Source organism: Cannabis sativa, chromosome 5 (genome assembly GCF_029168945.1).
Source record: "Cannabis sativa cultivar Pink pepper isolate KNU-18-1 chromosome 5, ASM2916894v1, whole genome shotgun sequence".
In the NCBI taxonomy this organism is placed as follows: domain Eukaryota; kingdom Viridiplantae; phylum Streptophyta; class Magnoliopsida; order Rosales; family Cannabaceae; genus Cannabis; species Cannabis sativa.
Window position 1 is genome coordinate 52,933,932 of NC_083605.1, and position 17,896 is coordinate 52,951,827.

The window sequence follows — 17,896 nt, forward strand, 5'->3', positions numbered from 1 at the left end:
TGTGAGCACCCTCGATGGTGCAGGTTTTGTTGCAGTCTTCTGTTATTCTTTTTGGAGTTGGGGGCAGTCCCTTTTATAGTGTCCTGACATACCACATTGGAAGCACCCTTGCCTTCTACATTCTCTCAGATGATGCTTTCACAACTGGGGCATTCTGGGTAAGTGTATCGGGTTTCAAAGCTACCCTGACGATTACCTCAGCCCTGGTTCCCTCGGAACCTCTTGTTCTAACTAAAGCCACCGTATGTAGTAGGTGCCTTTCTTTTTGGTCAGTGGTCGAGCCACTACCTCCCCTACTAAAGCCTGATGTAGGAGGAGTAGGAGCCCTACCAACAACCTGAGTCCCTCGAGACTCTAGGGTGCACTCCACTGCGCCATCAGCTCGTAGTGCCTTACCCACCATATCAACAGGTGGTGTTGTCATCAGTAGTGATCATTAAGTCATGTCTTATCTTCGAATTCAATCCATCCAGATACTTCTCTTTCTTGTTAAAATTGGTTGGCACGATCCTTGAGGCCAATCTTGCCAAGCGGTCAAACTGAGTTGTGTATTCAGTAACACTCATATTTTCTTTCTGCGTCAGTTGAGTGAATTCTTTCCTTTTCGCGCTTCTAACTGCCTCATTATAGTACTTTGCATTGAAAAATTCCTGGAATTTTTCCCAGGTCATCGTAGTAACATCATGAGTCATGGACACCATGTCCCACCATACCAAAGCGTCTTCTTTGAACTGGAATGTGGCACATGCAACTCTATCATTATCAGTGACGCCCATAAAGTTTAGAATTCTAGTAATAACCGTTAGCCACTGCTCAGCTTTCTTAACATCGGGACCTCCCAGGAAGACTGGAGGTGCCTACTTGCAGAACCTTTCATACAGTGGTTCCATTCGGTTCACTGCAGCGACTGGTCCTACCTGCACCGTAGAGGCAAGAGCTACTTGCATTTCTGGAGTAGGGATTACAGGAGCACCTTGCTGTCTTAGGTGTCTGATCTCTTTATCTTGCACATTAAGTGTGTTCTGTAAAGTTCATTTTCATTTTCATTTTCATTTTTTGATTTTATTTACGTCGAGTCTAAGTCTGGGGTCGGATTTGGGTTCAAGTCAGAGGCAGGGTTCAGCACTAGGACCGTGGGGGGACTTGGGTTTGGGTCATGATCGAAGTCCAAGATATTGATTAAAAAAAAATTGTTTAAAAAAATATTGAAAATGATTTTTTTTTTGTTTTTAAAATTTTGATTCTCAATTAAAAAATTGAAAAGTAAAAATAGTTTTATAGAACATGTTTTTGAATTTTTTTTTTTTCACTTTGTCAATTTTAAAAATAGAAAACTGATTAAAAAAGTGTTACATTGTTTTTAGAAATCATCAACCAAACACAAAAAGTAAAAAATAATACCAAGTTTATTTCCTGGTCCAAAGAAAGATATGCTTTGTACTACGAACATGTTACATACGCTCATCAAATTTATAAAACATATTTTTGAGAAATATTTTTACTTTTTTAATTTTTTTTTTTTTGAAAGAAGTGTTCTTTATTAAATCGAGCAATCGCTCTCAAGAATAGACATCAAGTCCGTAGGAACACTATTAATAGAAAACATGCGTTCAGCAAGGGAAATAGAGTGCCGGGCAACAAAATGCGCAGCACAATTCGCAGAACGCTTAACAAACAAAAGTGACACATTACTCAAACTTTCAAGAAGTTTCTTACAATCATTCACCACTGAACCGAAGGAAGAGGCGAACACCTCTGCACTACGAATGGATTCAGCACACACAAGGCTATCGGTCTCGACGATAGCTTGGGAGAAGGGGTGATTTTTCAGCCAACTCAATGCTTCCCGAATGCCCATAGCTTCGGCCAACTCAGGGGACACGCTGCCAGTTTTCACACCAGCAAAGGCAGCAGTCAAGGTGCCTTCAGTATCTCGGACAACACACCCGAACCCGTGCTTTGAAGAACTTTCAAAAATGGTTGCATCGACATTGAGTTTGATTCCTATACTCGGCTTCAACCAAAGCTCCGCACCATCTCCATCTTTGAGAGGAGACAACAAGGGAATGTTACCCTTTCCTTGAGCTTTCAACCATTGATCAAGACTCGAATTAGCAAAATTAACCACGTCCTTCACACTACGAGATCGCTGCTGCCATATGAGATCATTACGAGCACACCAAATTGCCCAACACACCATGACAACTCTGCTATGAAGCTCCCCTTGCAAGCGGCTAAAAGAATCACTCAGCCAATGACCGAGAGAAGAGGCTTCTCGGTTTGCAGCCGCCAGACCAGCAAATTCCCAACACGCCCAAGCGAAAGTACATGTAACCAGAACGTGCAATTCGGTTTCAGCAAAGACTCCGCACATGGGGCAAGTATTTTCGATCAAAACCTTCTTGATGCAAAGGTTGACTTTGGTAGCGAGGCAATTAGAGGCCGCTCTCCAAACAAGGTCCTTAGCTTTCGGAGGTGCCTTAAGAGACCATAAAATCTTCCAACTACTATTTGGTTCTGACAAGCCCGGCGGATGCTTTAGAGTTTGGAGCAAATGGTAAGCACTACGAACTGAATAAAAACCATTCTTCTCAGCGACCCAATACCAAGTGTCTGCATCAACCGCACTTAAGGGAATTCCAAGAATAATAGAAGCATCTTCAGGAGAGAATAAATCCCTTACCACATCGACATCCCAGCTTCTATTGTTTATTTGGAAGAGACTATTTACTGTGAAGTGTTCAAGGCCTGGCACAACAGGAATTGGAGAGGCTCGATCAACAATAGGTAGCCATGGATCTGATGTAATTTGCACAGACAATCCCGCACCAATCCTTTTCCTCAGCCCCGCTTTTACAACATCCCGGGCAGCAAAGATACTATTCCAAACAAAGCTTGGGTTTGACCCGAGCTCTGCAGAAAGAAAGTCCCCATGAGGATAGTATCTTGCTTTGAAGACTTTCCCCACTATGGATTCATGGCGAAACAGTAATCTCCAACCCTGCTTGCCAAGCATTGCAAGATTAAAATCCCGCAAGCATCGAAATCCCATGCCACCTTCGAATTTGTGTTTAGTCAATCTATCCCAATTCATCCAAATAATACCACTTCCACTACCCGAAGAGTTATTAGACTTCCACCAGAAACTAGCCATCATCTTTTCGAGTTCTTTGCAAGTTCCAACCGGGAGTAAGAAGACATTCATAGCATATGAGGGAAGAGATTGAACCACTGATTTAATGAGAATCTCTTTCCCAGCCCGAGAGAGGAATTTTCCTTCCCAACTATTGATCCTTTTCCTCATCTTCTCTTTTAGGAAGCCCAAGACAGCATTTTTGTTACGACCCACAATACTAGGAAGACCCAAATACGTACTATCCACCCCAGCTTCTTGGATACGCATCGAGTTGCAAATCCGACTTCTTGTAACCGAACTCGTGTTGGAACTAAAGAAGGCTGAAGATTTATGGAGATTAACTTTCTGACCCGAGGCATCTTCAAAGAACCGAAGGAGGGAAAGAACACGACTTGCTTCTTCATCAGTGGCCTGACAATAAATATAGCTATCATCTGCAAACAGGAGATGGGAAATGGTGGGAGCGCTTCTAGCCACTTTACAACCGGTGAGCCATCGAGACGACTCAAAAGACCTTATCAGCGATGAGAAACCTTCCGCACAAACAATGAACAAGTACGGAGACAAAGGACACCCTTGGCGGATTCCTCTGGTTGGAGTAATCGGCCCCAGTCTCTGACCACTATTTATAACATGGTATTGAACCGAGTTGACACAGCTTAGAACCAAACCAATCCATCGATTATTGAACCCCATTACCCGAAGAATAGCTTCCAAGAAACCCCACTCAACACGATCATAAGCCTTGCTCATGTCAAGTTTAAGTGCCATGTATCCCTTTTTTCCAGTAGTCTTCCTTTTCAAATAATGCATGACTTCGAAAGCCACCATAATGTTGTCTGAAATTAGTCTTCTCGCTACAAACGCACTCTGAGTTTCTGAGATAGCAAAGTTGAGGACATTCTTCATTCTATTGGCCACTACCTTGGAGGCGACTTTATAAATGACATTACAAAGCGAGATTGGCCGAAGGTCGCCCATTTGGGAGGGATTTTTCTTCTTTGGTATAAGAACAATATGAGTATCATTTATGGAATCCAGAAACTGACCCGAATCAAAGAAATCCCGAACAAACTTGACCACATAAGTCCCAACTATTCCCCAATGCTTTTGGAAGAAAGCTGGTGTCATACCATCGGACCCAGGTGACTTGTCAGGATGCATCTGAAAGAGGGCGTTTCTAACTTCTTCCTCAGAAATTGTTCTCAAGAGGTCTTCATTTTGCTCACGGCTAACAGTTGGCCGAATACCATCCAAAACCGAGCCCAAGTTAACACTAGATGATGAGAACAAATCATGGAAATAGCTAGTGATAACATTTGCCAAACTCGTCTCCCATGTAACCCAATCTCCATTGCTATCTTGAAGACGGGAAATACTATTATTTCTCTTCCTAGAATTAGCAATTGAATGAAAGTACTTACTGTTGTTATCGCCCGAGTTGAGCCAGAATTGCTTCGATCTTTGCTTCCAAAATATTTCTTTTTGAGCCAAGACTTCTGCCAACTTGTCCTTCCCTTCTTTGTGTTGTTGGATGGAAATAGGGTCTTTACCCCACTTGGAATTTCGGATTTGACTCTTGCATTCGTTGATGCGCTTTCGAAAATTCCCAGTTATGTCCCGTCCCCATCTCCCCAATACTTCGCCACATTGATGAATTTTCTCTTGAATGGTGGCTGAACCCTAACTCTTCCAACAACCTTCAACAAGCTTCTCACACAAAGGTTCCCGGAGCCAAGCATTCTCAAAACGAAAAGTACGAAAAGAAACTAGAGGAGTGTTACCTTTAAAGATTAACAACAAAGGGCAATGATCGCTTGTTGAGAACTCCAAGTTGAGCAATGATGATTGTGTTGGAAATTATTTTACCAGGATCTTAGATCTACTCACAAGTATGTTTATTAACACCCTAAATATGAACTTTCTAAAACGATAAATTAAACACATATAAAGTTTAAGAAACCTTACATTGGGTGCAGCGGAATTAAATGACTCCTTCCGTTCAGATATCTAGCCCTTGATTCCTATCTGTAGCAGAGCATTATCAATATCTGAACCTGGATCTCTTTCTCTGAATCTTTGATGCTGAAACTCCTTTGCTGATGATCTTTCTTCACGATCTTCCTCACTATGATTGAGGTATCACTTGTTGTGTGTGGGCACTACTCTCACACTAAGATTTTCGAAATTGAAGAGGGAAGAGAAAGAAGAAGTGGCAGCTAAAGATAGGGAGAGAGAAAGGCTCAGGTTTTTCTCTGAAGGAAAAATAGAAAATTTAAGTGTAATTTTCCTGAAGCCTTCACTATATATTTATAGCATTCCACTAGGGTTAGGTTTGAATTATTTGGCATTAAAATAATGAAAAAATCAGTTTAAATTCCTACAAAAGTGGCTGGCCCTATACAAGTGGATTTGGGCCTCACTTTTTGCAATTTTACAGTTTTATCTTTTCTGCATCTGATTTTCTCAAAAACGCCAATTTTCTAATTCAACCATTTAAATGCCAATTCTAACTATTTAATAACTATAAATAATTATTAAATAATATTGTCATTTATCATATTTATTAATTGAACCATACAAAGTATCATAATTAACAAATATGCCCCTATAAACTCTTTCTTTACAATTTCGCCCTTACTTAGTGAAAAATTCACAAATAGACATAGTCTAATTTGAGAATTATAATTGATTAATCAAAACCAATTACATGAGTCTTACAAGCAATATTATCTCAACTAGTGGGGGGACCATGGGTCTATATAACCGAGCTTCCAATAAGTAGATCAAGAATTTAGGACTAAAATTCACTGACTTATTAATTCTTCGTTGAATCCACGCATAGAACTTAGAATTGCACTCTCAGTATATAGAATGCTCTATATGTTCCACCATATAGACACATCATTAGTTATCCATTGTTATAATCCTAATGTGATCAATGATCCTCTATATGAATGATCTACACAGTAAAGGGATTAAATTACCGTAACACCCTACTATGTATTTTATCCTTAAAACACTTGACCCCGTATAAATGATATTTCAACTTATGTGAAATGAGATCTCCACCATTTATTTTCGTTTGGTCAAGCTCGAAGGAGATCATCCTTTGCTTACTATTCGCCAGATAGAAGCTATAGATTTCATGTTTATGCTAGCGCTCCCACTCAATTGCACTACCGTGTTCCCAAAATGTACGCATCACCCTGACCTAAAAGTAGGCTTAACTAACAAATCAAAGAACACGAATAGCCTTTCAAGATTGAGCCTAATCATAACAGGATTAAGATCATTTTATCTAGGATCAACTAGGCGATATTGACTTGAATAGATATTACGGTAAGTTTAATAAATCTAAGTCAAAGTTCAATATCGGTCCCTTCCGATGCATACTCCATGCATCCAACCTGAGCTTTACTTTAACTAATGCTCTGGAAAGAACATAACACTTCTCCAAATGCAAGTAAACTCTGTTGTAGATTATCATATCAGTAAAACCCTATGTCTGATAAATCTAGGAAACTTTATTCACATAGTCATGTTTACTTTCCAATGTGTTGACGGCACAATAAACAGGATCAAGTATGTGAAAAGGGTTTCAGATGAATCTATACATTATGTACATATAATCATGAAATAAATCATGTGAACCATGCAACATTAAATGTTATTTCTGATCTATATTAATAAGTAAATCTGATTATATTGAAATGAGTTTTATTTAGGGCATAAAACCCAACAAACTCCCACTTGCACTAATATAAAACAAAAAGTGCGTTTCAAATAATCTCAACACCTTGATATACAAATCAAGTGTAGTAGTAGTAAACTCCTCGTAATAGGATCTGAAAGGTTGAATTAACCACAACCTTTTCTCCACCATTACTCTTCCTTAATCACAAAATCATTGATAATGTGAAATTCCTCTCTATATGTCTACTCTCTTGGGATACTGGATTCTATATCTTTGGCAACTACTTTTGGTTAATCAGGAAATTAACACTAGTAGTTTAAGGCAATTTGGAAGGGTGCCAAAGATGTATAGAACGTTCCTTAGACTGAATAAGTATCTTTCCTGCAACCTTAACATTCAGTCCCTCTCTGGTAGACCTAGAGACTTCAGATAAGTTTTTACACTTCTCCAAAATCACTATTCCACCCCCAGAGTAACCACCATCTTATCAGAAATATTTACTAGCACATAGGCAAATTTCGAAATCTGATGTGGTGTAGTCTAAGAGTTTTAAACACACTCTTATAGACTAACATATAGTTCGTCTTCTTAATCTTAGGATTTACTTGATTGTCTTCCAATGTTCTTCTCCTGGATTAATCTGATACCTACTCATTACTCCCACTCGACAGCAGGTGTCTGGTCTAAGGCATACAAAAGCATATCTAAGACCTCTCACTGTTGATATAAGAAATTCTTTCATGGCTTTATCTTTTCTGGAATAGTTAAGACTTTTCCTTAGATAAATAAAATCTATGCCTAAGAAGTTGTGAAGCTTCTATAGATTGCCATTAGAAAGAAAATGCTTCAGCATCTTACTAAAGTAAGTTGCTTGCATTAGAGTAAGTAATTACCAGGTATACCACAAGCCATAGGTTTAGATAAACTCAAACCTATAATACTAGGAACAGGAAGTTTTGTTAAGTCCATTGAATGGACTTATAAACTAAAATTTCCTTTTATGTCCTTGTAATAGAAAACTTTAGGTTATTCCATGTGAATGGATTAAACCATAGTTCTATTGGCTTTTCTTCTTAGTTTCTTATCTTGACAATCCATTACTTGTTTAAACTCACAATGGATTTTAATCACTAGTGTCTCCCAAGTCATAAGAAGGTGAGTTCCTAGGAACTCTCCCACTACGACAAGGTACCGTGAATTATGTCGAAAAAAACTAAATGGTATTGATCTCTTCGGTTGTGACAAGACAACAGAGGCAGTGGGATCATCATATGTTATATAAGATGATAGAACACTTTTGGAATCAAGAAATAAATATCTCCTTTATTTGCTACTTGTTTTTCAGACTTAGTCATTTTCTTAGAAAAGTAGTATTTGTTTGAACAAACACTTTCTTATCTATTGACAATGGGATGGTCCACCCCTAATCACTTAGAATAGCTAACAAACCATGGTTAACAGTTCTAGCTTTTCTTAAGATTTTGATTAGGTCATCCATGAATCTAGTAATGATTTACATTAAGTACCCAACCATTACATCATTCTGAAATTGTATTACCATAGAAGGATTTAGGCAACGACTAGTAACTAATCATCAATATGCAACTCGAAATTTCTGGGGAGGTAAGTTTGGATATAATGCAAAAATCAAATTAATGATCTTTGAACTGCATATCTACTAACTATTTCTCCACCCCTATCAGTTCGCAAGATCTTTAACCACTTACGTTAATGGTTTTAACCATTGCTAGAAATTAATGAAATTTTTCAAACATTTCAAATTTCTTTGCTAAAAGGTATAATCTAGAGTTATCGTTTTAAGAATACAACGAAAAACTCATATCCACCCCTGAATGTACATCCATCTGCGAATGAGATGAACTTACTTTCACTGGATATAGGCATATTAACTCTTTGCAGAGATTGATCTTGTCAAATCCATTATGAACAAGATACAAATGCCATAGATTAAAAAAATGGTAGTGTCTATTGATGACATAGGCTTAGTTACATCAAAGAGTTCTTTGAATACTTCAAGTGGATCCTGGTCACAGAATACCTAACTCATATTCCATACAGTTTTAATCCATTAATAAAAGATGGATATTAAACACTTGAGAAAGTGTAACTGTATTGTATTCTGGAATTAGAAATTTAAGAAAATTTCTATTTGGAATCTAAAATTAAAGTCAAAGACTTAAATTTATACCAAATATAATGAGTAATTCTATCTTGGACCAGCACTACTAATACAAACTCTAAGTCAGATTTGCCCATACAAGTAGGAGATTTCTAAGATTGAGGATTTATATCAATTGGGAATAGAATTTCGGGATTATAATCATATGCGTCATTTAATTTCTTAAGAGAAAATATAGAATGACATGAAATGATTTATAGACCATTCATCCAATGATATGTTTTGAAGCTAATTCAAAATGAATAAGCTAAGAGGAATTAGGATAATTTCGTTTAAAATAAGAATCCAACGATGCTTCGATTAGCGAAAGACAAAGTAATCTTATTTATGTAATCTTCTTGTTTCATATTGTAAAAATACTAGTCTAAGGTGTCATCAATTGATGAACAGTTAGATGTCGCATATACAATACTTATCTTTCGAGATCTTACACTATTATGTATGTCTAATGGTGAAAATCCATTAGGGATTTTTCTCATTAGAAAAACAAACATGTTAGACCAACAATGAAGATTCGAAATTAAACTACAACTTAATAACAGAAAATAACATGGTTCAATATAAATTCATACACAATTCAGAAATTATAAACATATAGCAAGTAGGAATGACTAGTGAAAATACTAAAACATACAATCCTATATAATTTCCAAGGTTTTCAACAAACTGATACAGTGTCCCGGTAGGCGAGAGTCAAAGCAGCATTTATTGAATAGAGTTGTCAGCTCATCTAAAATAGAAACCATTCTAGCAACCTTTTATTCGATCAAAATAAGAATCCAACGTTGTCCCGGTAGGCGAGAGTCAAGGTTATTCTCATTTTATGAGCTTCCACCATTGTTTCATGTTTCATAAGTTTATCTCTAAGTAGTCACCGTAGGGGAGAGTCTAATAGAGACGAAAACTTACAAAACACTTATCAAATGAAATCTTACGGTGTTAAATGCGTTCAACGAATAACCATCCATAGGGGGACGAAGTCTAGCGTCTCGAGGTTATATTGAAAACATTTAACTTTTGTAAGACCAACAATGGAGATCGAATATCTTAATAATAATCAAGCTCATTATTTAAAGTGAGTTGTATTTTCTTTGATTCTCTTTATTTAATTTATTTATTTTAAATATATATTTATTTAAAATTTCCAATTTAGAATGAAAAATTCTAAATATAAATTTTAATTTAATATTTATAAATTTTACTTAGATGGATATGAAAATAACATGAATTATTTCCATCTTAGTAACAATTTCCAATAAATATTTAGAAAAAATATTTAAGTTGTTACAAAATTAATTTAAATTAATTTACAACTCAAATTTAATTTTCTATAAATATATATTGCATTTCGAAAAATTAAAGTATATAAGAATACAATTTTCGAAAAATGCATATTAAAATAAAAAATAAATCCTGGAAAAATTATTCTAATTTAATGTTGGCCCAAAATTAATTAATAAAATTAATTTACAACAAAAAATATAATTTTCCTATTTAATTAAATATATAAGAAAAATTTCAAATATTTAAGTATGATGATGAAAATCAACTTAAATATTAATTTTCTATTTAATTAAATACACTAGAAAAATACTTCAAGCAAAAATATCACCTATCTAGATTTTTCTTTGACTAATTAATTCAATTTCTAATAATATACTTTAATTCAATTTATTTTAAATAAATCAATAAATGAAAAAATCATTGATTTAAGTTGATCCAAGAATTAATTAAAATAATTAATTTACAACTTAATCTATTTTTCAAGATAAAATTCGAAATTCTAGCATTTAAGAAATGCAATTTCGAAAATTGATTAATAAAATAAAGAAAAAATATATTTTGAAAATTATTTAAATTTAGTTGAAAAATTAAATTTCAACTAAAAATAATTTTCTATTTAATTAAATGTCATGAAAAAAAAATATTTAAGTATGATGATAAAAATCAACTTAGATATTTAATTTTCAAATTAATTAAATGTATTAAATTCAAGAAATAAATAATTAAGTGTAGAGAAGGCTTAATTATTAATTTCTAGTTTAATACTAGGAAAAATATACTTAAAATAAATTGTACCAAAATTAATTATTTAAATAATTAATTTCACAATGTATAATATTTTCCTATTTAATATTAGAAATAATAAGTAGTCTAGAAATAACTATCTAGAAAATATCTTATTTGACTAAGTATCTTTTCCACAAAATTTGAAAAAATATCTAATTTAAGTTGTATTAGAAAAAATCTAGAACTTAAATATTTTTCAAATTTAAATTTAATTAAATATCAAAAATTAAGTTGTAACCACTTAATTTGAAAATATTCCATTTTAAGTTAATATTCGAAAAGATATTAACTTAAAAAATATCTAAAGAATCTTAATAACCAATGCCTAAAATTCCTCAACTTAATTTTGAAATTTGAAATTCAAAAGATATTCAGATTTAAGTTGGTTAGTTGTAGATAACTAAATATCAACTTAAATAGGAATATTTAATGAAAAATTTAAATTAAGCTCCAGAAAGAATCTAGATGGTTATAATTCTATATTTAATTAAATACAAGAAAATACATATAGTTTAGCTTAGAATAAAAAAAATTCTTTAAACTATATTTTTCTTAAATTAATTTCAAAATAAATGAAATTAATTATGTTGCTAATCAATTTTATTAGGTTAAACTAGTGTAATTAACCTAGTACAGTTGTTCAAATCAGGCAAATGGGCCTTCACAATTGGGGTGGTTTGTGTGAGGGGGTGCTGGGTTCAGTATGTCGTACCCACTTCTATGGCTCCCAACTCTCACACAAGGCCCAAAAGAGAGGAATTTAACCTTAATAAGAACAACTGTTATTAATTGAATAAGCCCAATAACTAAATGGGCCTAAATAAATTCTATCAAGAACTATGATAATTTATTTTAGCAACAACAACCTATATGCATCTATAATAAAATTAAACACATAGGCTCACACATGCACACTTTGGATGGGTCCTATCATGTTGCTAGGTCATACACAGATGAAAGAAGATTGTAAATTATACCTGTTACAAATTATTATCTTGACCAAGGGAGCCATCAGATCATTAGATCTGGCAAAAAGTAACCATGGCTATTTGCAATCAAGTAATAATAGGTTTTAAAAACTTACAAACAAGCTAAAACATATACTCCTGCAACAGGGTTAGCTGGATAGTTGGATGTAGGATTTATTTAATTCTAAATTAAATTATTAATTTCGAAAATAATTAATTAAATAATAAAAAAAATTCGAAAAATTTAAAAAAAAATTTGAAAAATTCGAAATTTTAAAAAAAAAAATTAATTTAAAATTAAACCTACAATTTTTGAAAAATTAGGTTTCAACCAACCTAAATATCATTTCAAAAATTTGCTAACTACTTTTAAAAATTAAATGTTATTTTAAAAATAAAAATTAAATAAAAATTAGAAAAGATAAATGAAATATCTTTTCAGATTTTAAATTTAATTTAAATAAATAAAATAACAAAATTTAAAAGTTAGCAAAATATCTTATATCTATTTAAAATTACATGATTATAAATATCTTACTTTAAATTTAAATAAGGTCAAAATATCTAAAAAGATTTAATTTTTTAAAAAAAATCTTAAAAATAAGATATAATTAAAAATATCTTAAAAGATAAGATATCTTAAAAATATCTTAAAAGATTTTATAAATATCTTATAAAATCTGACCTTAAATTTAAAAAAAATAAGATATAATCAAATTTAAAAATAAGATAGATTTTTAAGCAAGAAGATAGATACTAATTCTATTCAAATTCAAATTACACTAATATCTTGAATTAAATTTAAAAAATATTAAATTAATTCAAAATGATAATTAGAATTGAATTAGGAATAGTAATAGTATATATACAAAACCATACAAAAAATAGGAAGTTAATTACATGAAAAAGCATGAAAAATCGAAGAAAAACGAAAAAATTCGAAACTGTACGGACAGATTTGCGATCGCAGGAAAATACCAGCACAGCCCCGATTTTTTCAAATCTTCAAAAAATCATAACTAATTCAAATAAAATCCAAATTAAGTTCTGTAAAAGGCTAACTTGCTTAATTTTTTCCATACTATCCAATAAAAATAATTCCAGAGATAAAATCGCAATTATTTTTCACGAAAATTTCACAAACATCAATCAATCATCAAATAACACTCAATACAACATGATACCATCCAAAGAACATACAAACAATCGTTTTAAAGTCCAAATTTCTTGCAAGTAAATCAATTACCATGGCTCTGAGGCCAGTTGTTGGAAATTATTTTACCAGGATCTTAGATCTACTCACAAGTATGTTTATTAACACCCTAAATATGAACTTTCTAAAACGATAAATTAAACACATATAAAGTTTAAGAAACCTTACATTGGGTGCAGCGGAATTAAATGACTCCTTCCGTTCAGATATCTAGCCCTTGATTCCTATCTGTAGCAGAGCATTATCAATATCTGAACCTGGATCTCTTTCTCTGAATCTTTGATGCTGAATCTCCATTGCTGATGATCTTTCTTCACGATCTTCCTCACTATGATTGAGGTATCACTTGTTGTGTGTGGGCACTACTCTCACACTAAGATTTTCGAAATTGAAGAGGGAAGAGAAAGAAGAAGTGGCAGCTAAAGATAGGGAGAGAGAAAGGCTCAGGTTTTTCTCTGAAGGAAAAATAGAAAATTTAAGTGTAATTTTCCTGAAGCCTTCACTATATATTTATAGCATTCCACTAGGGTTAGGTTTGAATTATTTGGCATTAAAATAATGAAAAAATCAGTTTAAATTCCTACAAAAGTGGCTGGCCCTATACAAGTGGATTTGGGCCTCACTTTTTGCAATTTTACAGTTTTATCTTTTCTGCATCTGATTTTCTCAAAAACGCCAATTTTCTAATTCAACCATTTAAATGCCAATTCTAACTATTTAATAACTATAAATAATTATTAAATAATATTGTCATTTATCATATTTATTAATTGAACCATACAAAGTATCATAATTAACAAATATGCCCCTATAAACTCTTTCTTTACAATTTCGCCCTTACTTAGTGAAAAATTCACAAATAGACATAGTCTAATTTGAGAATTATAATTGATTAATCAAAACCAATTACATGAGTCTTACAAGCAATATTATCTCAACTAGTGGGGGGACCATGGGTCTATATAACCGAGCTTCCAATAAGTAGATCAAGAATTTAGGACTAAAATTCACTGACTTATTAATTCTTCGTTGAATCCACGCATAGAACTTAGAATTGCACTCTCAGTATATAGAATGCTCTATATGTTCCACCATATAGACACATCATTAGTTATCCATTGTTATAATCCTAATGTGATCAATGATCCTCTATATGAATGATCTACACAGTAAAGGGATTAAATTACCGTAACACCCTACTATGTATTTTATCCTTAAAACACTTGACCCCGTATAAATGATATTTCAACTTATGTGAAATGAGATCTCCACCATTTATTTTCGTTTGGTCAAGCTCGAAGGAGATCATCCTTTGCTTACTATTCGCCAGATAGAAGCTATAGATTCCATGTTTATGCTAGCGCTCCCACTCAATTGCACTACCGTGTTCCCAAAATGTACGTATCACCCTGACCTAAAAGTAGGCTTAACTAACAAATCAAAGAACACGAATAGCCTTTCAAGATTGAGCCTAATCATAACAGGATTAAGATCATTTTATCTAGGATCAACTAGGCGATATTGACTTGAATAGATATTACGGTAAGTTTAATAAATCTAAGTCAAAGTTCAATATCGGTCCCTTCCGATGCATACTCCATGCATCCAACCTGAGCTTTACTTTAACTAATGCTCTGGAAAGAACATAACACTTCTCCAAATGCAAGTAAACTCTGTTGTAGATTATCATATCAGTAAAACCCTATGTCTGATAAATCTAGGAAACTTTATTCACATAGTCATGTTTACTTTCCAATGTGTTGACGGCACAATAAACAGGATCAAGTATGTGAAAAGGGTTTCAGATGAATCTATACATTATGTACATATAATCATGAAATAAATCATGTGAACCATGCAACATTAAATGTTATTTCTGATCTATATTAATAAGTAAATCTGATTATATTGAAATGAGTTTTATTTAGGGCATAAAACCCAACAGGTTGTGGAAACGTTGATAGCCAAGAATTGGTGACGAGAGCTTTGTCAAGTCTTTCTTCAATCCACTCGGTACTATTTCTCCCTTTCTCCCAAGTGAACGGGTAGCCAAGAAGAGGCATGTCGATCAAATTACAATCGTCTAAGGCCTTAAGAAATCCCTCAATGAGTCGATCGGGATACTTCCTTCCTCCTTTCTTCTCTAAGTGCGACCCCAAGTTATTCATATCGCCCAAAAGACACCATGGGAGAAGGCTATCATTTTTGAGTGACCGAAAAAGGTCCCAAGTTTGAGACCGAAGTTCTCTTTTTGGCTCCCCGTAAATGCCAGTGAAACGCCAAGGAGGCAGCCCCACCATATGAACCGTGGCATCTATATGATTAAAAGAGAAACCTTGAATGACAACTTCACTAGCTTCTTTCCAAAGAAGAGCAAGCCCACCACTGTGACCACGGGCTTCCACCACAAAACAACCTTCAAACCCCAGTTGGGCTCTTAAACTTTCCAAACTAGACTTATTACATAAAGTTTCACAAAGAAAAAGTAAATTGGGCTTCTTTTGAGACACAAGGTCTCGTAAGAATTGTGAGGCCCGCAGGTTCCCAAGCCCGCGGCAATTCCAACTTAAGCAACTCATTGCTCCTGGCAGGCCTGGAAACCAGAGCCCACCAACCCATTTTTTGAAAGCCTCGAACCATCTTGCTCCATGTCATCATCTGTAGCCGAAACTACATTCATACGTGGACCCCCAAAGTTTCCTAAAGTGGAATCGGGTCTTCTTCTCTTTGAGTCAACCATTGTGGTAATAGTAGAATCAAAAAAGTTTCCATTACTATTGACATTTAAAGTCAAATCTTCCTCAATTATTCCTTGTGTTATCTTGCTGATATTCCGCCCCTCTCTTGGCACGATATCATGAAGATTATCATTACCATGATTCTTGCCTATCAAATCCCCAATACTCTCCACTGATCTAGGACAAGAATTACCACCCTGTACAGAGCTGCTTCCCGGAGTTTCACGCACCACCGCACCTGACCTGAGCCATTGTGCACCAAAAGTCGACTGTCGCCTCTGCGTCTGAGCCTTCTGATCCAATCCGTAAGGTTTCTCGTGTAAATGTAATGGCTTCAAGAACAATCTGGGGCAGAACTTCTCTGAGTGACCGATTATCCCACATATGAAACAAAAAGTTGGGATTTTTTCATACTTGAAATTGGCCCAATACCAGGAAGAGTTATCGATGCTTATCTTCATTCGTCGTTTGATAGGTTTGTTGACATTCAAGCGGACTCTCACACGTAGGTAATCCTGCCAAACTCCCACAAAATTATTAGGATCCGATTCGATGAACGTACCAATAAAGTTTCCAAGCGCCATAACAACACTAAGAGTCATGTTTCCCGTTTGTAAATTATGTATTTGCACCCACATATCAAGATTGTTGATTTCGATCAACCTTGGGTTATCTCCTTCCTTCAACCTTGTAAAAATAAAAGGCTTACGATCGTATGTCCACGGGCTTCCGTCAATAACTCTTTGTATATCAATCTCATGGTAGAATTGAAAAAGAAACAGATTCGGATTAAGCTCCTTGACGTACATTCCCATTCCCGGCTGCCAAAGGAACGCCATCATGTTTTGAAACACATTAAAATCTGAGACTCTGCCCGTTAAAAGCTTGCCCACTAAGCACCATCTGGTGTCAATCGACACTTCTTCTGTATTGATACCTTGAAGCCGTAAAACTTCCGTCTCTTCCTCATCCAAAGAAATCGTTTCTCTCCCTGCATCTAAGACTCTTTCCTCACTGCTACTGGATGCCATTGTAGACCTTAGAACCAATCGGAACTGAACAAAAAGCCTAAACCTCAGAACGAAACTCTCAAAACAGAGAGACTGCCAAACGTATCAGGTGATACGACCCACTTACTAGCTAGTTACTTTCAAAGAATTAGAGAATTATATTACTTTTTTAATTTTAAAAATTAGAAAACTGATTAAAAAAATATTACCAAATGACACTATTACTTTTAGAAAATAACAACCAAGTAAAAAATAATACCAAATTTATTTCCTGGTCCAAAGAAAGATATGCCTTGTACCACGAACATGTTACATACGCTCATCAAAACGGCAAAAGGCATTTACGTGATTTTCTATAGCTTAATGCATTTTCGTCAATTCGAGAACTTTCCAGTAAGACAATCTTGCTCTCCCTTCACTTCATCTTCCCCAACGAAACCCTCAAACTCTACCTTTTCTCTCAGAAACCCTAGTGAAATTCCAAAAGTACCCTCATCACCCTAACAAATTGTCCAAATTCCAAACCAAAAGCCCGCGAGTGCATACAATTATCGTACGCGCGTGGGTAGGCTAGGCTTCGTATGGTACAGTTTGATTGAGTAAATTCCGTGATGGGATAGGATCATTTATTGCCGAAGTTACTTCGAGGGAAAAAAAAAAAAGAAAAGAAAGAAACACTCATTTTTAATTTTTTTCAGAAAAGGCATCTTTTGTCATTTCTTGTCAAGAAATTCGGCCAAAATATTTTCGTTCAAGAAAAGTAAACGACCGAAGAAAAACTAAGCCGGCTAAAGTAAGCTAGCCGAGCTTCTAAGCTGAAGACTAGTGTGAATCGTTGACTCGGTCTGCACCAGCCAAGCCGCC

The 17,896-nt window shown here is 34.5% G+C and overlaps 1 protein-coding gene across 1 annotated transcript; it reads right to left on the bottom strand.

Annotated features, from left to right (window-relative positions):
* Positions 1-404: 404 nt before the first annotated feature.
* On the bottom strand, positions 405-15,863 carry LOC115717895 (uncharacterized). The gene is made up of 4 exons (XM_030646865.2): positions 15,228-15,863; positions 1,589-4,819; positions 871-1,022; positions 405-753 (listed from the first exon to the last, which is right to left on the bottom strand). The coding sequence occupies exons 1-4, from the start codon at positions 15,861-15,863 to the stop codon at positions 405-407; spliced, it is 4,368 nt and encodes a 1,455-aa protein (XP_030502725.2).
* Between the last annotated feature and the right edge of the window lie 2,033 nt (positions 15,864-17,896).